General features: G+C 42.2%; 1 protein-coding gene across 2 annotated transcripts in view; it reads right to left on the reverse strand.

Moving 5' to 3' along the window:
• The window catches only part of RPS6KA2 (ribosomal protein S6 kinase A2), a 483,007-nt gene extending 473,260 nt beyond the window's left edge, over positions 1-9,747 (reverse strand). The window contains exons 1-2 of one of the 2 annotated variants that reach the window (XM_038396537.2): positions 9,685-9,747; positions 5,909-5,993 (exon numbers count right to left, since the gene is read on the reverse strand). In XM_038396537.2, the coding sequence (XP_038252465.1) occupies positions 5,909-5,971 (63 nt within the window). In that variant the 5' untranslated portion in view covers positions 5,972-5,993; positions 9,685-9,747. Of the gene's footprint in view, positions 1-5,908; positions 6,188-9,684 lie in introns of those variants that run through there. The other variant, XR_006280060.1, reaches the window with a different exon arrangement.
• Positions 9,748-19,556: the final 9,809 nt, after the last annotated feature.

Below are 19,556 nucleotides of genomic sequence, written 5' to 3' on the forward strand. Positions count from 1 at the left end.
AGATACAGTAATGCTATGACAAAATTATACTGAATCTATTGTGTATATACACTAAATAGTGTGTATTTTACTTACCTGTTATTTAACTAAGTAAGGAGTGAATATAGGTTGCATCAAGTTTGGAGAACGTATGGAAAAAGACTATAATAGACAAGACTAAGGGTGCAATGTCGATTATACAAGATTATGGGTGAATAATCAAAAACAGACTTGTGCAATCAACATGTCAAGATTGAATAAAAATGAAGCAAGATTATTCATGAACAGACTGTTCTGGAGATCTGGAAAGGTAGCAAACTTTCACAAAGGAGAAAAAGAGAACATATAAACACATAGGGCCACAGTTTTCAGAAGAGTTCAGTACTGACACTTATTTGGTACCTATGTGGGATGGAGCTGTTGGGTGCTGAGGCCACTGGGAAAAAACCTGTTTTTTAAAGCAGACAGGGTAACTGAGTGCTTGATCCTCCAAGTCCTTACTCAGAAAAATATCCCCAGGGGAAGTCGTTCACTTTAAAAAAAAAAAAAAAAACCTAATTGAAATCAATGGAATTTTGCCTGAGCAGACTGCAAGATCAGATACACTAAAAACATGGAAAGAAAAGGAGTACTTGTGGCACCTTAGAGACTAACAAATTTATTAGAGCATAAGCTTTCGAGAGCTACAGCTCACTTCAAATGCATCAGATGAAGTGAGCTGTAGCTCACGAAAGCTTATACTCTAATAAATTTGTTAGTCTCTAAGGTGCCACAAGTACTCCTTTTCTTTTTGCGAATACAGACTAACACGGCTGCTACTCTGAAAACTAAAAACATGTTCTCATTTCAACATCTTTAAAGGGTTTAGGGCCAAATCCCATTTACTTTACTCACAGAAGTAGTTCCCTTGAAAGTCAATGGGTAAAGAAAGTAGGTTTCAGCCCTTAATCCTTCCTTGTTTACTCACTTTACACAACGCAGTACATGTCCTTAGTGAACCCCCATTGATATAAAATTGATTTAACGTAAGTGCTTTATTTAAATGTTTGCACTGAGTCACGCTCAGATACTGGTAAATACATTTTTAAAGGTTTTTTGGCATAAGGGGGGAAGGTTTGCACATATAAAAGAAATAAGACATTTGTCTCCCTCCCTGGCAGATGGCATATTTACAAAACATGAAAATCTTGTGGGGGAGAAATGTCAGATTAGCCCCCAAAATGACATTTTACCCTGCATGGATTTGAACACCACTCCAATTCCTTAAAAGTATTCCAATCATAAGTTTTCACATGGCAGACTTTAAAGTGTAGCCAAGGTAAAAGTTAAATTTAATAATTTGTAAAAGAGGAATGTTCTTTGCATTCAAATCATTGTGGTGGCTGTTGTAATGTGGACACTTGTTTGCTGGAGAGGGAACAGCCCAGATTCACAAAAGGTATTTAGGCTTCTAGTTTCCATTGAAAATCAATCATAAAGGCCACTCAACAGCTATCAAACTCACCCAGGCTAGAATTAAACAGTCACACTTTATATTAAAGTGTTTTTTCTAAATAGTTTATAAAGGGTTAATAAATTATATAGCTTATAAGGATGTTACAGACATGAGTAGAATGTGTTATAGATGGTTATAAGCAAAAATCAGTAGAAGGAATTAGACATAAGCCATGATTATGGAGCAAGACAGAGATCTTTTGGATACTAACAAATTTAACCCTTGTTAAAACTATTCATAAAACAAAACCTTAATATAAAGAACGAACAAGTCTGTAACCCATTACCAAACTTATTTTTTTTAAGCTGGAAATAAGTTCAACAACAATACTGATCTAGGGTCCTAATTTAAATAAGGAACAAAGTATATAGTCTTCTTATTTTTGGTTTCAGAGTAGCAGCCGTGTTAGTCTGTATTCGCAAAAAGAAAAGGAGTACTTGTGGCACCTTAGAGACTAACAAATTTATTAGAGTATAAGCTTTCGTGAGCTACAGCTCACTTCATCCGATGAAGTGAGCTGTAGCTCACGAAAGCTTATGCTCTAATAAATTTGTTAGTCTCTAAGGTGCCACAAGTACTCCTTTTCTTTTTTCTTATTTTTGGTTCATCTCACACACAAAAACATAGTCCCCATCATCAACCCAGTGGCAGGGACTGACAACTAGTAGTGCATGTATGTAATGGACGTGCATTTTAGCACTTCAGTACTTCACAACAGAGAATACTTCATTTTGCTGGCAGTTCTGGAGGGGAGCTGGTGGGACACCTAACAGTTTTTTGGTTTGGGTTGAACAAGAATGGAAATTGTCAAATTGAAAAGTTGGAATGAGATTGTTGTGTGTATTGTAAGAAAAGCAAAAGGAAAATAAGGGCTAGTTTCACAAGAATGGAGAAGGAGATCTCCTTATGCTCAATAGCCCAGTTGTTAGGACACTCATTTGGGTTGGGCCAGGCCAGGCGGAAGTCTCCACTCTGGATCAAGGACAGGAACCCAGGGGTTCCACCTCCCAGGTGAGTGCCTTAATCAGTGGGCTATGGAGTCACTCTCCATTTCCCAGCCCCAAGGACTACTCAAGTATTTTATAAAAATGTGGAAAAGCTCCAACAGGAGAGACCGAGACACCACCCACTACAGAGTGCCTCATGGTGAGGGCATGCTCCTGGGAGTGGGGAGACCTGGGTTCAAGTCTCTGCTCCAGAGTGAAGGTTTGAACCTATGTCCCCCTCATCTCAAGAGAGGGCTCTGCCCAACAGGCTGTTGAGTGTAAGGGGGGAGGGGGAAGAAAAGAGAGGGGGGGAAACCATCACAACTACCTGGTTTGTGAATGGTGTCTAAATACCGTTGTGAATCTAGTCCAAAAAGCTGAAGTGTTTTGTTTTGATAGTGTCCAATTGTTTGTTAGGACATTTCCAAAAATGTCTCCTGTTTTGACTTAAACAGTTCAGTGAAACGAACACATTCACCAAATGTTCTGGTTGTCCCAAACCTGCATTTTTATTTTTTTTTTTTTTTGCTGAAAAAAAAGTCCAAAATTTTGCCCAGCTCTATGGTATTTTTGTAAGTGCCCTAGTACCATAGCATCTCGGTACAAAATACAAGTCTGAGTACATTTTAGAAGAAGTTGCTGTGCTAGAAGAATTGTTAGTGACCATCAGAGCAGGTCTTTGATGGAAAGACAACCACAGATCTGGTTAAAGCTGATGGGTGTGCTCAGCACGCTTCTTTGGGTCTGTCTACAGAGCAACAAGACAACCATGGCTGGCCCATGCCAGCCAACTCAGGTGCACAGGGTGGTTTCGCTGCAGTGTAGACATCTGGACTCGGGCTGAAGGACTCTGTGCGGTGGAAGGGTCCCAGAGCTCAGGCTCCTGCCCAAGCCAGAAAGTCTACTCATCAATGAGACAGCCCTGCAGCCTGAAGCAGAGTCAGTTGGCATAGGCCAGCCGTGGGTTTGTCTTTGCTGTGTAGACATACCCTGGGAAGCTAAATGGAATGAACAATTAAACACTCTTTAGCATAGCGATAGCTGAGGCTACCACTGGAGGCACAGGGTTGCATGGCAAAACTAACTCCATGTTGGGACTGATTGGCTGCAGCTGTGTGAGAAAGGCAGAAAGCGAGAGAAGCAGTGGCAAGCATGGCCCTTGGAGAAAGCAGAGAGAGAGATTGATTCTTTTGGATCCAGTACTCACTGGAAAGGCAGACTTGGATTTCTGAGCAAGGCTACTGCCTGCTGCTATTTGTGTTTACTGTGTTCAGGGTAGACAGGCCTGTGTGTGCATTGTTTGTAAATAAATAGCATTCCACCAAAGGAACACCCAACCTCTATCACCAATTTCACCTAACTGAAACAGCCCAGCAAGGCCCCAAATGATGGCCAACTGTGTGGGCCAAAGGGGGCAACAATGTTATACCCAGAGGTGCCATTTTTGATAGCACACTTAGATTTTCCTAAAACAGCAATTTTTCTGGACTACACAAGGGATTCTCCCACAAATCAACTGAGGGAAAGTGACCTGCCACAAGAAAGGAGATGAAGTCTATGGTTCAAGACAGCATTTGATCATCCTCCCCCAGCCCCAGGCAAATACATTCCTAATGTAGGGTCTTTTCCACACCAAGTTATTTATTGTAATTCTATTTTTAATGCTTTTCCCTTATCTTTCATGTATTTCACTTCAAGTCATATCTGAAATCTTTGCAAATTCAGCGTCTCAGTTTGAGAAACAGGATTTGGTTTCTTGCAGTCTTGTCATTTAAGTTACAGTTCAGAAATCTGTTACTTAACTAAGATTATGGTTAGAAAAAGCCACATGGTTTTAAAATTTAAACATAAGTCTACATTAAAAAAAAGGCTTGCTCTCATTTAGTAATGTAACTATTGTTTCGGTCATTAGTTTTTGTGGCTTGTGTTCATTTCCAACACAATCATTTATACTGTGGTAGAACCTAAGAGCCCCAGTCCTGGGCCAGCTCCCCATTGTATTCCGTGCTACAGAAAACCCAGCACAAAGAGGGTTTTAAGCTCTTCAGGGCAGAGACTAAGGCTATGTCTACACTTAAGCCACTACAGCAGTACAACTGCAGCAGCACCACTGCAATACTTCAGTGTAGTCTTTCACTGCAGCAACAGCAGGGGTTCTTCAGTTGACCTATACTGTCTGCACTGGGGATTAGGTCAGCATAACTATTTTTCCCTACACCCTTCAGCAACATAGCTGGGTTGACTCTCTTTTTACTGTATACCTGGCCCAAGTATAAGACAAAAATCTAAAACTACACGTATTGCAGACGTAAAGGGCTAATGCAGTCAAGATGCTCTAATGATATTATATAGTTCTTAGAGAGTTTTATAATTGGTTACCAATTACCTTCTCTGGCAGGTACTTACAGCATGGTCCTGTGTTTGAAAAATGATTTTTAGAGGTGATAAAGACAGTGGGTATATTCTGATCTTACCTACAATGATGCAAAATCAGGAGTAACTCCACTGAAGTCAATTAAATTGCACTGGTGTAAAACCAATGTAAGGTAGCTCAGAATCAAGTGCAGGGAAAAAGAAATACAAAAAACATCTCTGCCCCTTCCTTTAAGCATTTTGTAGTGGAAGAAAATTAGTAGCTATTGAAATACAAGGGATACAGGTTTATTTAGCAAGACTACATCTAGCAGTAAGAGGAATGGTTTAGCGAGGAAACAAGAGAACACAAATTCAATCAATGTAGCTAATTACATTTGAGAAGCAACAGTATTCTAGTCAAACATTTTAGACTAATTCCATCTATTTACACTTTAAAAAAAAGTCAATGAAATCCAATCTATATGTAAACTATATAGTGAAACTGTACAACAGGCAGTCTCCAGTCTTGGGAGTGCCCCAGAATATCTTCAAGAGATCCCCTTCACTAAAAGAGCACCTCTGTAAAGCAACCTATATTGACCAGTACTTTGTTTTGCTCAAAGTAGGTGCCTAAGCAAGCATCCAACACTGTCACTGGGCAAGGACTTGAAGTTTTTCCCATCACTTCAGAAATCAGCAGCCATTGAGCTCAGGCATGACAAGTTTCCTGGTCATCTCCCTTTTTAAGAATCATTCCAAAGGAGGGATTAATACAACATTAGACTTATCTCATTCTACTAATATTTAACCCATTGCTAAATTAATTAAGCTACTCCCTCCCCTACCCAGGGAATACATCTTCCATCACCATCAACAAGTGGGTTTGCCTTACAACAATACAAGTCACTAAAAAGAAAGACATCCTAAAGTTTTGCTAAACAGAGCAGTTGGGTCCCATGCTGAGAGAGAACTCCCCAAAGCACCCATATAAAGAAATAAATACACATTTTATATAAATGACCTCTTCAAACTGTCCATTTGCAATGGACTTGCGATGCCTGTGGAAATCACTAAAGGTTGGTTTGAGGCTCACCTCTGTGTCCATGGGTTCCACCTCTATCTTTTTCCATAGCTCCAGTAAATGGGCAATTGGCATGTTGGAGTTTTTCTTTCAAAGGCTGAAGGAGGAAGAAAATGTGTGAGTGAGTGGAAGAGGATGAGAAACACAGCTAGAACTGTGAGCGAGTGAGCAGTGCCCAACAGACACAGAGGACTTAGCAGAATGCAGCAATCTCTGAGGTTTGCTGGAGCCTCTGGCTCAGGTCTGTAGTATGGTTTCTTGTGTGACCACCAACAGTTCCCACTCCTCAGAGAGACAGACACACAGAGAAGCTGCTTATGCTGCTGCTTCACACTCAGGCTTTGAAAGAGGAGATGGGGGGGAAGAGGAGGATGGAGGGAGGGATATAATTGCAGCTCTAGCTTTTGCAAAGTGACTTTGTCAGAGTAAATGCTTCTCTTGCAGCAGTAAATTGAACTACCTTTCTCCCCCCTCCGACCACCCACTTTTTAAAAAAACAACAACCACCTTAATTTGCTCTTTAAATGATGGGTGCAAGTTGAGTGCGAGGATGCTGCTGCAGTTGCTGCTATAGCAACTGCAGAGCAAGCAAGGGAGGGGAGGTGCGGCAGAGCCTCTCCTCCCGGTCTAGCTGCTGGCTCTGGCATCGACCACACCCGCAGGAGCTCCCAGTGGGGTACAATTCGTTCAGGCTGGAAGCCTCCCCAGGTGATAGCCAAATGTCGCGCTACATGAAGGATTTGCAGCTGTCCTCAGACAAGGGGAGTCAGCCACCTCGGTGAAGTAAGGAAATACCAACAAAATATCAAAACACTGACCGATTGCCAAGAGAGCTGCTGTTCCGGGAAGAGAAAGGTGAACTCCCCTTGGCCCTCCTGCATCTCCTACTCTGCAGTGGTGTTCTGTTGTATATGCAGCCTCTTCTTGTTTTTCTTTTTACACCAGTTAAAAAGCAATCTTAGGGCTGACTTCTGCCAGATTCTAAATGCACTTAGCTCCCCCTGACTGCAATACAGCGCCTGGCAGGTAAGAGCAATTTAGGGAGAAAGATAGGAGTGATTGGATTTCCGAGCCAAAATACAATCCCAGATCTCAATGGGTAAGCCAGTGAGCAAACTCCTGCAGATCAAAACCTAGGTAAGGACCACATAAAAACCTGAGTAAAGGCTTCAGGATTTTCCCCATACAGTATGGTAGCAATGGGTAGTATATGTATACATGTAAGAACATAAGAGTTGCCATACTGGATCAGACCAATGGTCCATCTACCCCAGATTCCTGTCTCCAACAATGACCAGTACCAGAGCTTCACAGATAGTATTCAAAACATGGCAATTTTGAAAGATCCACTCCCATCTTCTGGCAATCAGAGGTTTACAGTCCCCGTCCCCCATGTGTGGGGTTACATCCCAATCTTGGCTAATAGCCAATGATGGACCTATCCTCTATGAATGTATCTAGTTCTTTTTTGAACCCAGTTTTACTCCTGGTCATCACACCATCCCATGGTAATGAGTTCCAGAGGTTAATTTTGTCTTATGTGAAAAAGTATTTCCTCTTGTTTGAATTAAACCTAGTACCTACCAACTTCATGGGTGACCCCCTGGTTTTTGTAGTGTGGGGAAGGGTAAATACATATGATCTTGATACCCCTGTCTGATAAAATGTACTGTTGACTCTCCCTAATAGGAGTTACTCCCAACACATCCCATGTAAATAAACTGGCATATATAAGCTACAATAATAAGAGATCAGCAATAGTGCATATGTAGGAGAGCTGTCCATGAGAAATTCTCAGCCAAGAAGGGGTATTTTTAAGAAGCAGCATTTCCTTCCTACAAGAATGTTTCTAAAGATCACTCCATCCTTCCATGTCTTTTGATTTTCTCCTGAAGGTTACACCTCCCACTGGACCTGCAGACATTTGCTTGGCATATTGGCAAGTTCCACCTCATAGGATGCAACATACTGCCTTTGTGTAGGCTATATTTCCAGGATGGTATTTTCTGCTGGGAAGCTACCCTCTCTGGAATCCTGAGCAGAACAAATGAAGATGGCACTGCCCAAAGAGGATCTATCTCAGACTTTATACTGAGCCCTCGCATCCTATGCCTGGAGTTTAAGTTTTAAAATATACATATTCTGTGGGGGAACAATCCTGCATCTTGTAAACCCTGCCCAAGTCCCTTACGTAGAGTCTGCAACAAAACTATCAGTCAGTCGTCTAGGAGGACAGCATTCATGTTTCTATGGGGTATACAATGTTTATTTTACAATAACTGAAAGAGCCACATTTTCATCTGAGCCTCTTGTGGGACAATGATACCCTCATTCTTCCAACAAGGAGGGCAATGACGGTAGTATGGATTTTATCTAATGGGGGGGAAAAAGGAGGGAGGGCAGGAGGCAACTTTAATTTAGCTTACTCTGACATCATGAGGGAGGTCCCCCCCAACCCCTGAACTAGCAGAGCTCAATTTTGACATAATTCCAAAGTTAGGTATGGCAGTACAAGAAATACAAAATTAAAAAAAAGCAGAAAAGTGGGGTTGAGGTAAATTAGTAAAGACATATGATCACAAGACTACTCAGTGCCAGAGTGAAAGTAAAATGTACACATCCACCTGCTATGAGTCCAGAAGTCACACACTATGACAATAGTGATCGTGTAACTATACTGTGGCAGAAGTTTCTGTATGTAAATATACTTCCACCACCGAATGATGGTCTCATTGTAGACATGATTGATTGTAATCAATACCTTAGGATAAACAAAAAGCAGACAAGTTGAATCTGATGACCTTTTCTGGTCAGTTTATTGATGGTCTTAAGGATGGTCCCCATCCTCTTGAAATCATAGTTATGAACACAGCTGTGCTATGTGAACCCCCAGTCTATATGTTGCCATCCCCTAGTATAAATGTTGGGCTGTCAACTTTTATATGAGCTGTTTTCCCCCCCAAGATTGCTGTTCAAATAGCTGCTTAAGAACAAGTAGTAGATGTGTGAACATACATGGTAAGGTGTGTGTGTAAACAAATAAAGAGCCATATTATATTTCTGTTGCATGGCTGTGCAAATGCATGATGAATTTTAATGAACAATAGTAAGATTTGAAAAAGCAGTTCTGACTCAGTGAATTAGGGTTTTTTTAAACATTCTTCCTTAATCTTTAAGTTCATCACTATGGTAGCTGTTGTACTACTTTGGGGAGAAAAAGGTCTTAGGAAACCCTAACTGCCTCAAAAGGAAGATTGTTTCTAGAAGAAAGAGGCTCCAACAATAGCCTTAGCAGGCTATTGTCAGTCAACTGTAGAGCCACAAGCAGAGGTGTGTCCACAAATATTTCTAATAGAGGTTGGCCTTTTCATTTTGAAGTGGAGCAAATGAAATCTTTCTGATATCCCTGCTAGAACTGAGAACTCACAATAGTTGATTCTAGTTATGCCGCTTCACCTAGGCAGATTGCCCAATCTGATCCCGAGTTCCTTGAATTTGTTCAAAAAGTTATTTGCTTAAGAATTTGCAAATAGTTCTTGATCTCCTGCTCCTTGGAGATATTCCAAATTCAAGATACACTGAATGAACGTATAGGCCATGTGGTATATTATTGTTCCCTGACAACATGCAACATTAATACTTTTACAAAAAATGCCCACAAATCTGAAGCTTGTTTCCTGATCATTTGGCTTTTGTGGTGACCCTTTCTGCCAGTGAACTAAATGGCTAGAATATTCACAGAAAGCAAACACAAAGAGATGCAAGTTTTAGCTTACAAACTTAAATACCTGTTCAGAGTTGGGAGTGTTTGGGGCTTTCCTTGGCCTGCAGCTCTGTCCCAACTCTATGGTACATGGATGACTCTGATATGAACCGACTTGATAAGTCTCCTGTTTGGCTCAGGAAGCTGTCTCTGGGTACCATCTCATGCTGGAGCTGTGCAAGTTGCGGAGTTGAGGAGACAGACTCCTGCTCGCTCTGAGCAGCACACTAGAAATAGAAGCTTGAGGCAGCCATGTGTAAATCCCATCCCAAGCCATTGGTACGTACTCAGGGTGACTAGCCCCTCCTGCTGCAGCTCTATGGTGAGGATCACCTTAGGGTGGACTAGGGAGTTAGAGTCACTGCAACTCTAAGCAGAAGACTTGGCCTGGATGAGTGTAACCATAAACATGTAGCCTATAGCATAACCCTTCAACTCATTCATGCCCATAGAATTGGAACTGTGGCTAGTGCAAAACTGAGCTACGTTACTGATATTTTCTGGCCAGAGGCCTAGAAGCAGTAGCCAGGGAGCCACAGCCATACACCCCCTCATCAAAACCTTCTCAATCAAGGAGCAAAGGCAGGGAACAACCTAGTGTTAGGCACTCAGCCAGGGGCCTGAAAATTGACCAGAGCAATCTCCCCCAGTGGCAGGAAGTAACAAGATGCCCTCCCAGCCCACTACAAGCAGCAGCGGCCTGCAACCCAACCAAGCCCTCCACCCAACCAAGAAAAAACAGGGGCAGAGACTAGATGAGCCACTGTTGCCTGGATATCAATCCATGTCCAAGGTGAGACCAGCTGCATGGTTTGGACCAGAAATTACGTGTGGAAGTCCTAAGGAGGCAAGTAAGGAGATGAGTGTTGGGGGTTTTGCATCTGTGGCCATGTCAACACACACATTGACCTCTCCCAGGATGAGAAGTCAAGCATATTTCACCACCATCACAGATATACAAGGTATCCATGAGCTCCTTTTTGAAGCCTCTTGTTACATATTTATAATGCACATTAACCAAATATGCAAATCGGAGTATTAAGTCATTATTAAAATATCCAGATTTTTTTTAAGTGTGACAGATGCTATGGACACATTGAATATTCAAAGTCTGTTGCATCAACTTTGTAAGTGTTTATATGCTAGCTAGTGATTATATTCCTGGATCAATGCAGGAACTGAAATCACTGGGGAGATAATTAATGCAAATCCCTAATGCAGATAATAGGGCTGTGGAAGTTTCACCCCCTAGGGGAGATAGCATATACTGGTTTGACCCGGTTCAAGAGTCCTGGCAATCAGAGAACTGTAAACAGTATAAAGAGACAACCCTGGTCCGAATGGGCTCATTCACATGCAATCCAAAAATGGACATGAAACTGCAACCAGCAGAGACAGGCCCTGCAATACTTTGAAACTGACCAGGATCCCCATGTGAAAGATCAGTAGGTATCTTGTAAACTAGACCTGCAAATAAGTGGTTTTCTTTGTAATGCTTTTGTTACTGGCTGTCACTGGTTCACCCTATCATTGCACCTGAGAGAACAGGGCTGCATGGGCTGAACTAGAGTCTCAGGGCTTGTCTAAACTTGCAACATTACAAAAGCACAGCTGAAGCACTGCAGCTGCACTGCTGTAGCACTTCAGCATAGATACTCACTACAGCAATGGGAGGGGTCCTCCTATCTGTGTAGTTAATCCATCTCCTGGAGCGGCAGTAGCTCAGTTGACAGAAGAATTCTTCCATCCACCTAGTGCAGTCTACACCAGGGGTTAGGTTGGCTTAACTACATCACTATGGTATGTGAACCATATCCTGGTATCATACCCCAGAACCATGTAACTGGATCAACCTACCTTTTTAGGTATAGAGCTGGCTTCAAATCTGCTGAGATCGTCAGTGAATTGCAGAAGCCTGAAGTCCTCAGTCTGGAGGGATCCTGCCTTGACAAAGGTGACAGGCTCAGCTAAAGGCCCTAAACCTGAGTGGAGTGCTCTGAGGGACATCACCAAGGGATCAGAGATGCGGTTACCTCAGGAACTATGACATTAGCCTCCAGCCTTAACATATATGCAGTAGAGACAAAAAAAGAGGAGGAAAGAGATGAAGAATACTTTGACATTATCCTTCCACCAGCACATGGCTGGAGTTATTGCAGGGATCACTCTTGTGATTAGCACTATTGAATTCAATGAGATTACTCTAGAGAATAAGGGCTGCACAATAGGTCACTTCTTTAAATTTAAGATGTTTGGATATTTTAATCAAAACCTGCCAACTGTATTTCAAGAATATAAGGATGGCCAGACGGGGGCTGACCAATGGTCCATCTAGTCCAGTAACCTGTCTTTCAACAGTGGCCAGTGCCAGATGCTTCAAAGGGAATGAACAGAACAGGGCAATCATCCAGTGATCCATCCCCTGTCATCCAGTGCCAGCACCTGGCAGTCAAAGGCTTAGGGACACCCAGATCATGGGGTTGCATCCCTGACCATTTCACACAGATTATTTGAAAGGAACACTTTACATCCAATTAAAAATTTTCATTTCAAAGAAAATCCATTTTCCCCCTCCACATATTAAGATCTTGGAGCCTGATTTTGCAACCTTTACTCACAAGAGCAATTCTGGTCAATTTAACAGGACCACTCATGACTAATGGCTTATAGAATTAAGCTCTTACTCATTAGTGAGAATGACTGTTTTTGTATTGCCTTGGTGATTCATGGTTCTACTACAGTCTTTACAAACACAGGAAAATTTGTGGGTGTCTCAAAGTGCTTAAAATCTCTTTTTTACATGAATTGTTTGATCAGTCTTAAGTTTGCACCTTTTGCTCATTTCAGAAAAAAATATATTTGACATAATTGAAAAGCAAGTTTAAAACCAATATAAGGAAACACTGAAATGCTACAAGAATGAAGCTATGGAATTTTCTGCCATAAGGAGTTATGGTGCTAAATAGTTTAGCAGGATTTTAAAAAGACTAAAAATCCACTAGATCAAGAATTGAAGCGCTTTATTTAACCCCCCTTCTTTCACGATAAGATTATTTCCTTTGCCCCTCTTCATAACACAGCATTATAGTTAGCACAATGGTTTTAATCTTGTTTTCCCATCTGAGCACTAATTAATGGCTACTACCAGCTGTAAAATGCTGGTTTAGCTGGATCAATAGCCTGCTGTGTTATATTAATGCTTATGTTTGTGGAAGATAAAACCTGCATTTATAAAAATTCCTTTCATCAAAGACCCTGACATCAATGAATTATGCCTTCATAGCTTTCTGAGGCAGGGCATCACAGTGTGTACTACTCACTGTTAGAGCTCTTCCCTGCAGCTTACCTGGGGATTAGCTCTGAACTAGCCTGGTGCCCCCACTCCTTTGGTTGCTCATTCTGTGGAATCTCTCTCTCACAGCTCAGGTTACTCCCTCTTCATGACTTATTCCTCCTGCCAGGTCACTATAGTTTTCCCCTTCCAGGTATTAAAGTCCCTCTGGACAAACTCTCTCAGGTAGTCTTCTGATCCACTGCCCTGACTGTGCCAGTTCTCCTGTGGCTGGTTGGTAGGGGAATCCAGGCCTGCCCACTGCTCTGGGTTCAGGCCCATGGACACTTTGCCTAGCAACCACAGTCTATGCAATCTCAGACCCAGATGCTGTTGCCCTAGGCCGGAGGTTCTCAAACTGGGGGTCAGGACCTCTCAGGGGGCCACAAGGTTATGACATGGGGAGTCTCAAGCTGTCAGCCTCCAACCCAAACTCCACTTTGCTCCAGCACTTATAACGGTGTTAAATATATTTTAAAGTGTTTTTCATTTATAAGGTGGGGGGTTACACTCAGAGACTTGCTATGTGAAAGGGGTCACCAGTACAAAAGTTTGAGAACCACTGACTTAGGCTCTTTCCTACCTTTGTCTTCTAACCCACCCCTAGGTTATCACTAGAGCTTCCTCTACTTCCCATGGCTAGTTCACACTCTCAGGTTCTTGTCACAGTCTTTATTCCCAGGCAGAGATCCTAGAGTTTACTCCTCCTTGTCTTCTACCAATTCCCTCCTCTCCACCTTAGCCTGTCCAGCTGGGCTTCATCATCAATTAGACCTTAACAGCCCTGACTCCTTTCCAGATGCAGCCTGTCACTGGGTTAATTGGCTCCTTTTAACCTACTCAGGCCTTGTGTGCAGGTAGACGCCTTAGCATACAGGTAAGTGTTATTTCAATTTTAAAGATGGGGAAAAACAGACAGACATGGAGAAATTAAGGTCACAGAGCAAGTCTGTAGCACAACTTAAATCCAAAACAAGTTACTCAATTCCCAGACTATACTCCCACTCACCCCACTCCTTTAAGAGCATGATCCTCAGCTACACTAAGGCCCCATTGCACTAATCTGGCAGTGTAAAGAGACCTCACATTGTAGACTGATGTATGTGGCCTTAGTATAACTAAGAATCAGGCCCTTAAATGTTTAAAGAACACTTAAATAGGATGAAATCCTAGAACAGGAATTCTTCATTGTACCACAACCCGCTTCTGACAAGAAAAAATACTACAGGACCCCAGGAAAGGGGATGGAAGCCTGAGCCTGTCCAAGCTCCACAACCCAGGGGGGCAAAGCCAAAGCCCAAGGACTTCAGCCCCAGGCAGGGGGCCTGTAACCTTAGCCCTGGCACCCAGGGCTGAAGCCCTTAGGTTTAGGCCTTGGCCCAGGGCCCCAAAAAGTCTAAGCCAGCCCTGGTGACCCCATTAAAATGGGGTCATGACCTGCTCTGGGGTCCTGACCCAGAGGGTGAGAACAGCTGTCCTAGAAGCATTTTAAATCATCCATCTACTGAGAGTGAGAGTCACATCTTATAAGTGTTCACTTACAGTACCAGAGAGATTTGGGGGCAAAACCAAAGTTAGGGCCAGATTCTGTGAAGTCCTGAGTGCCCTGAACTCCCATTGGGAATATTTACTTCAGTGAGATTTCAGAGCACCTGGCACCTTGAAGGAGCCATTCTGGTTCTTTCAGAATTAAATCTTTATTCTTTCAGAATGAGTTGTTTTCTTGGGAGTGCCCTTTCCTGGCTTTTTGCACTTTAAGTCTCATGGGGCTTGTTTATCCCATTTATACTGGTGTACACAAGGAATAATTCAATGTAGTTACACTGGTATCAGACTGATATAACTGCGCGGTGACTAAAACCCCATGAAATGTACATGAATTAACTTCCACTTACAGACAGCTATTGGCTGTGGGAGAGGTCCATTGACTTGCTTTGTCAGATGTTTTTTCCTAATACTTTAGCAAATCAAGGATTCAGTTACCTTTAAAATCTTTACTATGGAGCTATTCTGTTGACATTAGCTATTGAAATGCGGAGATATTGAGAATAGGTATTTTGTTTCTAGAATGCATTAAGAGATTATTTTTTCAAACCTTCAAAATGAATTATAGCATACAAAAAACCCATTAATGCCATGTCTAAAACTTACTTTGCAGAAGGAAAAAAGTGAGCAAATGTACTAGAAGAAAGCAAGAAAGAATTCTATTAAAGGACAGGCTGCAAATATAAAAACATAATGAAATATCAGGAGACCCCAAGCAGCACTTTTGGAATGCAATCAACAATAATGGTAACATTAACACAGCAAAAGAATACATACCAAATCAGAATTCTGTGGAGCCATTTACCGAGCAAGTGTGATAACAGGAAAGCTGATTTCCAAAAATAAAATAAAATGAAAAGGCAGACAATAGCCATTTTATAAGAATAAGGACACAAGATCCAATTTTCTACTGGTCAGATATTTGATTTAGCACATTTGCTAAATAAAAATACCGCTGGGGGAAAAAAATCAATTCAATGGCAAAAAACTACATTAACACAGAGTTAAGATTGCTTGGTGCTATGTCATTCCCTTGCAGAGTACTGAGTTGAGCAAGACTCAAGCTTCTGGAAACCAGGAAATGCACAGGCAAGACTGCCCATGCAACCTTAAATCTACTCTTTCAGCAATGCCCCAGTAACACACAAACCTTTAGTCTGCCAACTCCACAGTTGCTGAAATGTACAAGCTGATCACCTCCCTTTACACCCCATTCACTCTCATCCCGAGGATTCCACCTAACACTATTAAAGAACAAAAGGAGGGGGGGAATTTCTACATAAAAAAATTTGAGCATACCCTCTTCTCTCTGCCCTCTTCAATCAATGCCTCAGTATGCACATAACACGTCCTTGCACTAGCCCTTGGCACTATAAGACTCGGGAGGTTCCAGTGTACACTCACACACTTTGCCCACTTCCCAGAAAGAGTAACAGATGTAAACAGTTTAAGAACTTAACTTTACAGCCTTTTACAACTTCCTTCTCCCAGTTTGCATGAACATACCCATGCTTGAATTAGCACACAAAAAATAGCAATAGTAACGTAGTAAAAGCAGTGATAACTACTGCTTCCACTATTTAGTCACTTAACACACTGACTGCACCTGGAATGTATGCAAATAATTCTTATGGGTTAATGCTAGTTCCATAGCAGAGGGAAGGTGGCATGGGCAGCTATTCCTCCCCCTCATTTCCTCCTTTTTGTCCTTTCACAGCATTAGATGGAATCCTGCGGGTGAGCGTGAACAGCTAGTAAAAGAAGAGCTTGTACATTTCAGAAACTGTGGGGTTGGCAGAGAAAAGGTGTGTGTGTATAGCGAGGTGTACTCGGGTGTTGCTGAAAGAGAGTAGAGTTCAGGTTGCAGGGGAAACCTTAAGTGTGCATTTCCTGTTTTCAGAAGTTTGGGTTTTACTCAGCTAAGCGCTCCACAAGAGGACAACATGCCACTAACCAACCTTCACTCTGTGTTAACATTGGTTCTTGCCATTGAATTTCCTAGACTTAGCAGGAAAAATATGTTTTGGGTAAGAGTTAGTAGTCATATAGGTAGTTATGTTCCTGTCACAGGGTCCCTGCAGGCTTCCTCCCTCTTGAACCTGCACCCTGTGTTTAGGCACGTATAATAAAGAATCTTCCATGCCTTCTGTTGCTGGATCACCCAAGTGTCTTTATTTACAGTGTTCGTGCAGTTCCCAGATCCCCCAACAGCTAGTGCCCCACAGTCTCCCAGCTTTCAAGGCTTCCTTCTTTGGTAAGGAGACACTGATGCCAGCCTCCCCAGTGAGGTGTGCCCAGGGCTTTTATAGCCCTCTCATGCCTCAGTCCAGCTGTCAGTACTTATTTCAGCATGTTCCTCTGAGCCAGCCCTCATTAGGGCTTGCAGCTGGACTTCCTGCTGAATACCTGTGTCTCTAGCCCTAGTCTCCTGGCAAGAGTGCAGGCTGCAGCTGGCATTTTGGCAGGGCCTTAAAGGGGTTTAATCCTTCCCTGCCACAGTCCCATAATTAATATACTGAGCCAGTTGCTCCCCTGTCCCCTAGCCATACACACACCACCTATACCCTACCAGTCCTGCTTTGGCCCACCTCTCCAACTATGTCCCGACCCCTCCCCATTTTTGTATCCCGGCCTCTCCACTGCAAGCAGGGAATGCATCTCCCTGAAGCTTTCACTCCCTGATATACAACCATTTCCATTGCCATTACTTCCCCCCTCCTATAACCCAACTCATGTGCGGTGCATGGAGTGAAGGACAACTATGTTACAGTGAAAACAGTGTTCCTAATGGTGTTTCACAATGGTTGGAGCATGGCCTTTGTGCCACAACTGGTGAGAGAAATCACTGACAGGGTTTCTGTTCCAGAATACCGACAGTTTAATGTAGGAAAGAAAGATCCTCTGGTCCTGGTCCAATAGATTGTACCCCATCTCCGAGAAACAGTAAGGTGTCAGAGCTTGTAGTGTTTCTGTGCCATACAGCACACATTTTCTCAGGAGCCATGAAACCTCCAATTTCCCAATTAATGTTCTTCTGACACTTTATTTATAGTTTTCATGAATGTTGGGGTGCACTGGCAGAGCTGGTGGGTGCCATGCCTCCTCACCTGAGCCCCCAAGTTCTCACCTCCCCTACCATCTATCTCTATAACCTCCCTACAGCCTCAAACTCATCTCCCCCTATTCCCCACTTTTCTGCCCCCTAATACTTCTCCCCCCAGGAAGCATTCACATGTCTAATTCCCACCCCCCCAAATACTTTGATTACATTTCTCCCAACATAAAAATTTCCACCCATGACTCACACATTGTAGCAAGCTCCAGCCTCTCAATTAAAAACTCCTTTTGTCTTTCTTAGGTGGTGGCTTATGATTAATTTATCTTTAGTTATGTTAATTGAAGGGTGAGTTCACAGCCTCATCCAGTCATTATTAGTACCTCTCAGTTTAGCAGCATAAGGCAGCAGAAGGAAACTGGGTTTTTTGGGAGGTGGCTTTAAATCAGGAACCCTTCAGTAATCCAAATTGGGGTCATGTGACTAATGCTACCCCTTACCCGCATAAGTCACATCAAATTTCAAGCACTCAGAGTAATTGTTCGCATATTAGAATACTTAGAATCACATATAAAATAGTGGGACTGGAAGCCCTCTAGCCATTCTTCCATACTGGTGAATGTGCGGTGTAAAATGTGTTATTTGCAGAGTTGATGGAGCCGTCTTGGTCCCAGGATATTAGAGAGAAGGTGTATGAAGTAATATCTTTTATTGGACCAACTTCTGTTGGTGAGAGAGAAGTTGGTCCAATAAAAGATATTACCTCACACACCTTGTCTCAGTGTAAAAAGTATACATTTTGTTAAATACTATTCTCAATTTGGGTTTCCTGTTCTCAATTTGGGATTTAGTGAGTGCCGTCCACTACCTTGGGTAAAACTTGACAGATTGAAACCATTTTTAAGAAGGGGGCAGGGAGAAGGGGGTGGGGAAGTGTTCCAGGAAACTACAGGCCTCTTAGTTTGACTTCAATTGCATGCAAGGTCTTGGAACAAATTTTGAAAGAGAAAGTATTTAAGGACATAGTGGTAAATGGTAATTGGGATAAAATACAACATGGTTTTACAAAACTTAGATCATGCCAGACCAACCTGATCTCTTTCTTTGATAAGATAATTGATTTTTAGACAAAAGAAATGCAGTATATCTAATCTACCTGGATTTCAGTAAGGCATTTGATACAGTTCCATATGGGAAATTATTAGTTAAATTGAAGATGGGGATTAATATGAGAATTGAAAGATGGACAAGAAACTGGTTAAAGGGAGACTAAAACCGGTCATACTGAAAGGTGATCTGTCAAGCTGGAGGGAGGTTATTAGTGGAATTCCTCGGGAATCAGTGTTGGGGCCAATCTTATTTAACATTTTTATTACTGACCTTGGCACAAAAAGTGGGAGTGTGCTAATAAAATTAGCAGATGATACAAAGTTGGGAGGTATTGTCAATATGAAGAAGGACCAGAATATCCTACAAGATCATTCAGATGACCTTGAAAACTGGAGTAATAGAAATGAGATTAAATTTAATAGTGCAAAATCATGCACTTAGGGACTAACAACCAGAATTTTTGCTATACGCTGAGAATTTATCAGTTGGAAGCAAGAGAGCAGGAGAAAGACCTGGGTGTATTGGTTTTTCACAGGATGGCTACAAGCTGCCAATGTGATGCAGCTGTGAAAAAGGCTAAGGCACCCCTAGGATGCATCAGGCAAAGTATTCCCAAGAAAGACCAGGTAGTATTACTACCATTATACAAGGCACCGGTGAGACCTCATCTGGAATACTGTGCGCAGTTCGGGTCTCCTATGGCTAAGAAAAATGAATTAAAATGAACAGACGCAGAGAAGGGCTACTAGGATGATCTCAGGAATGGAAAACATACTTTCTAAGAGGACTCAAAGAGCTTGGCTTGTTTAGCCTAACTAAAGAAGGTTGAGGGGAGATATGATTGCTCTCTATAAAT

Source organism: Dermochelys coriacea, chromosome 3 (assembly GCF_009764565.3).
Source record: "Dermochelys coriacea isolate rDerCor1 chromosome 3, rDerCor1.pri.v4, whole genome shotgun sequence".
NCBI classification, from domain to species: Eukaryota; Metazoa; Chordata; order Testudines; family Dermochelyidae; genus Dermochelys; species Dermochelys coriacea.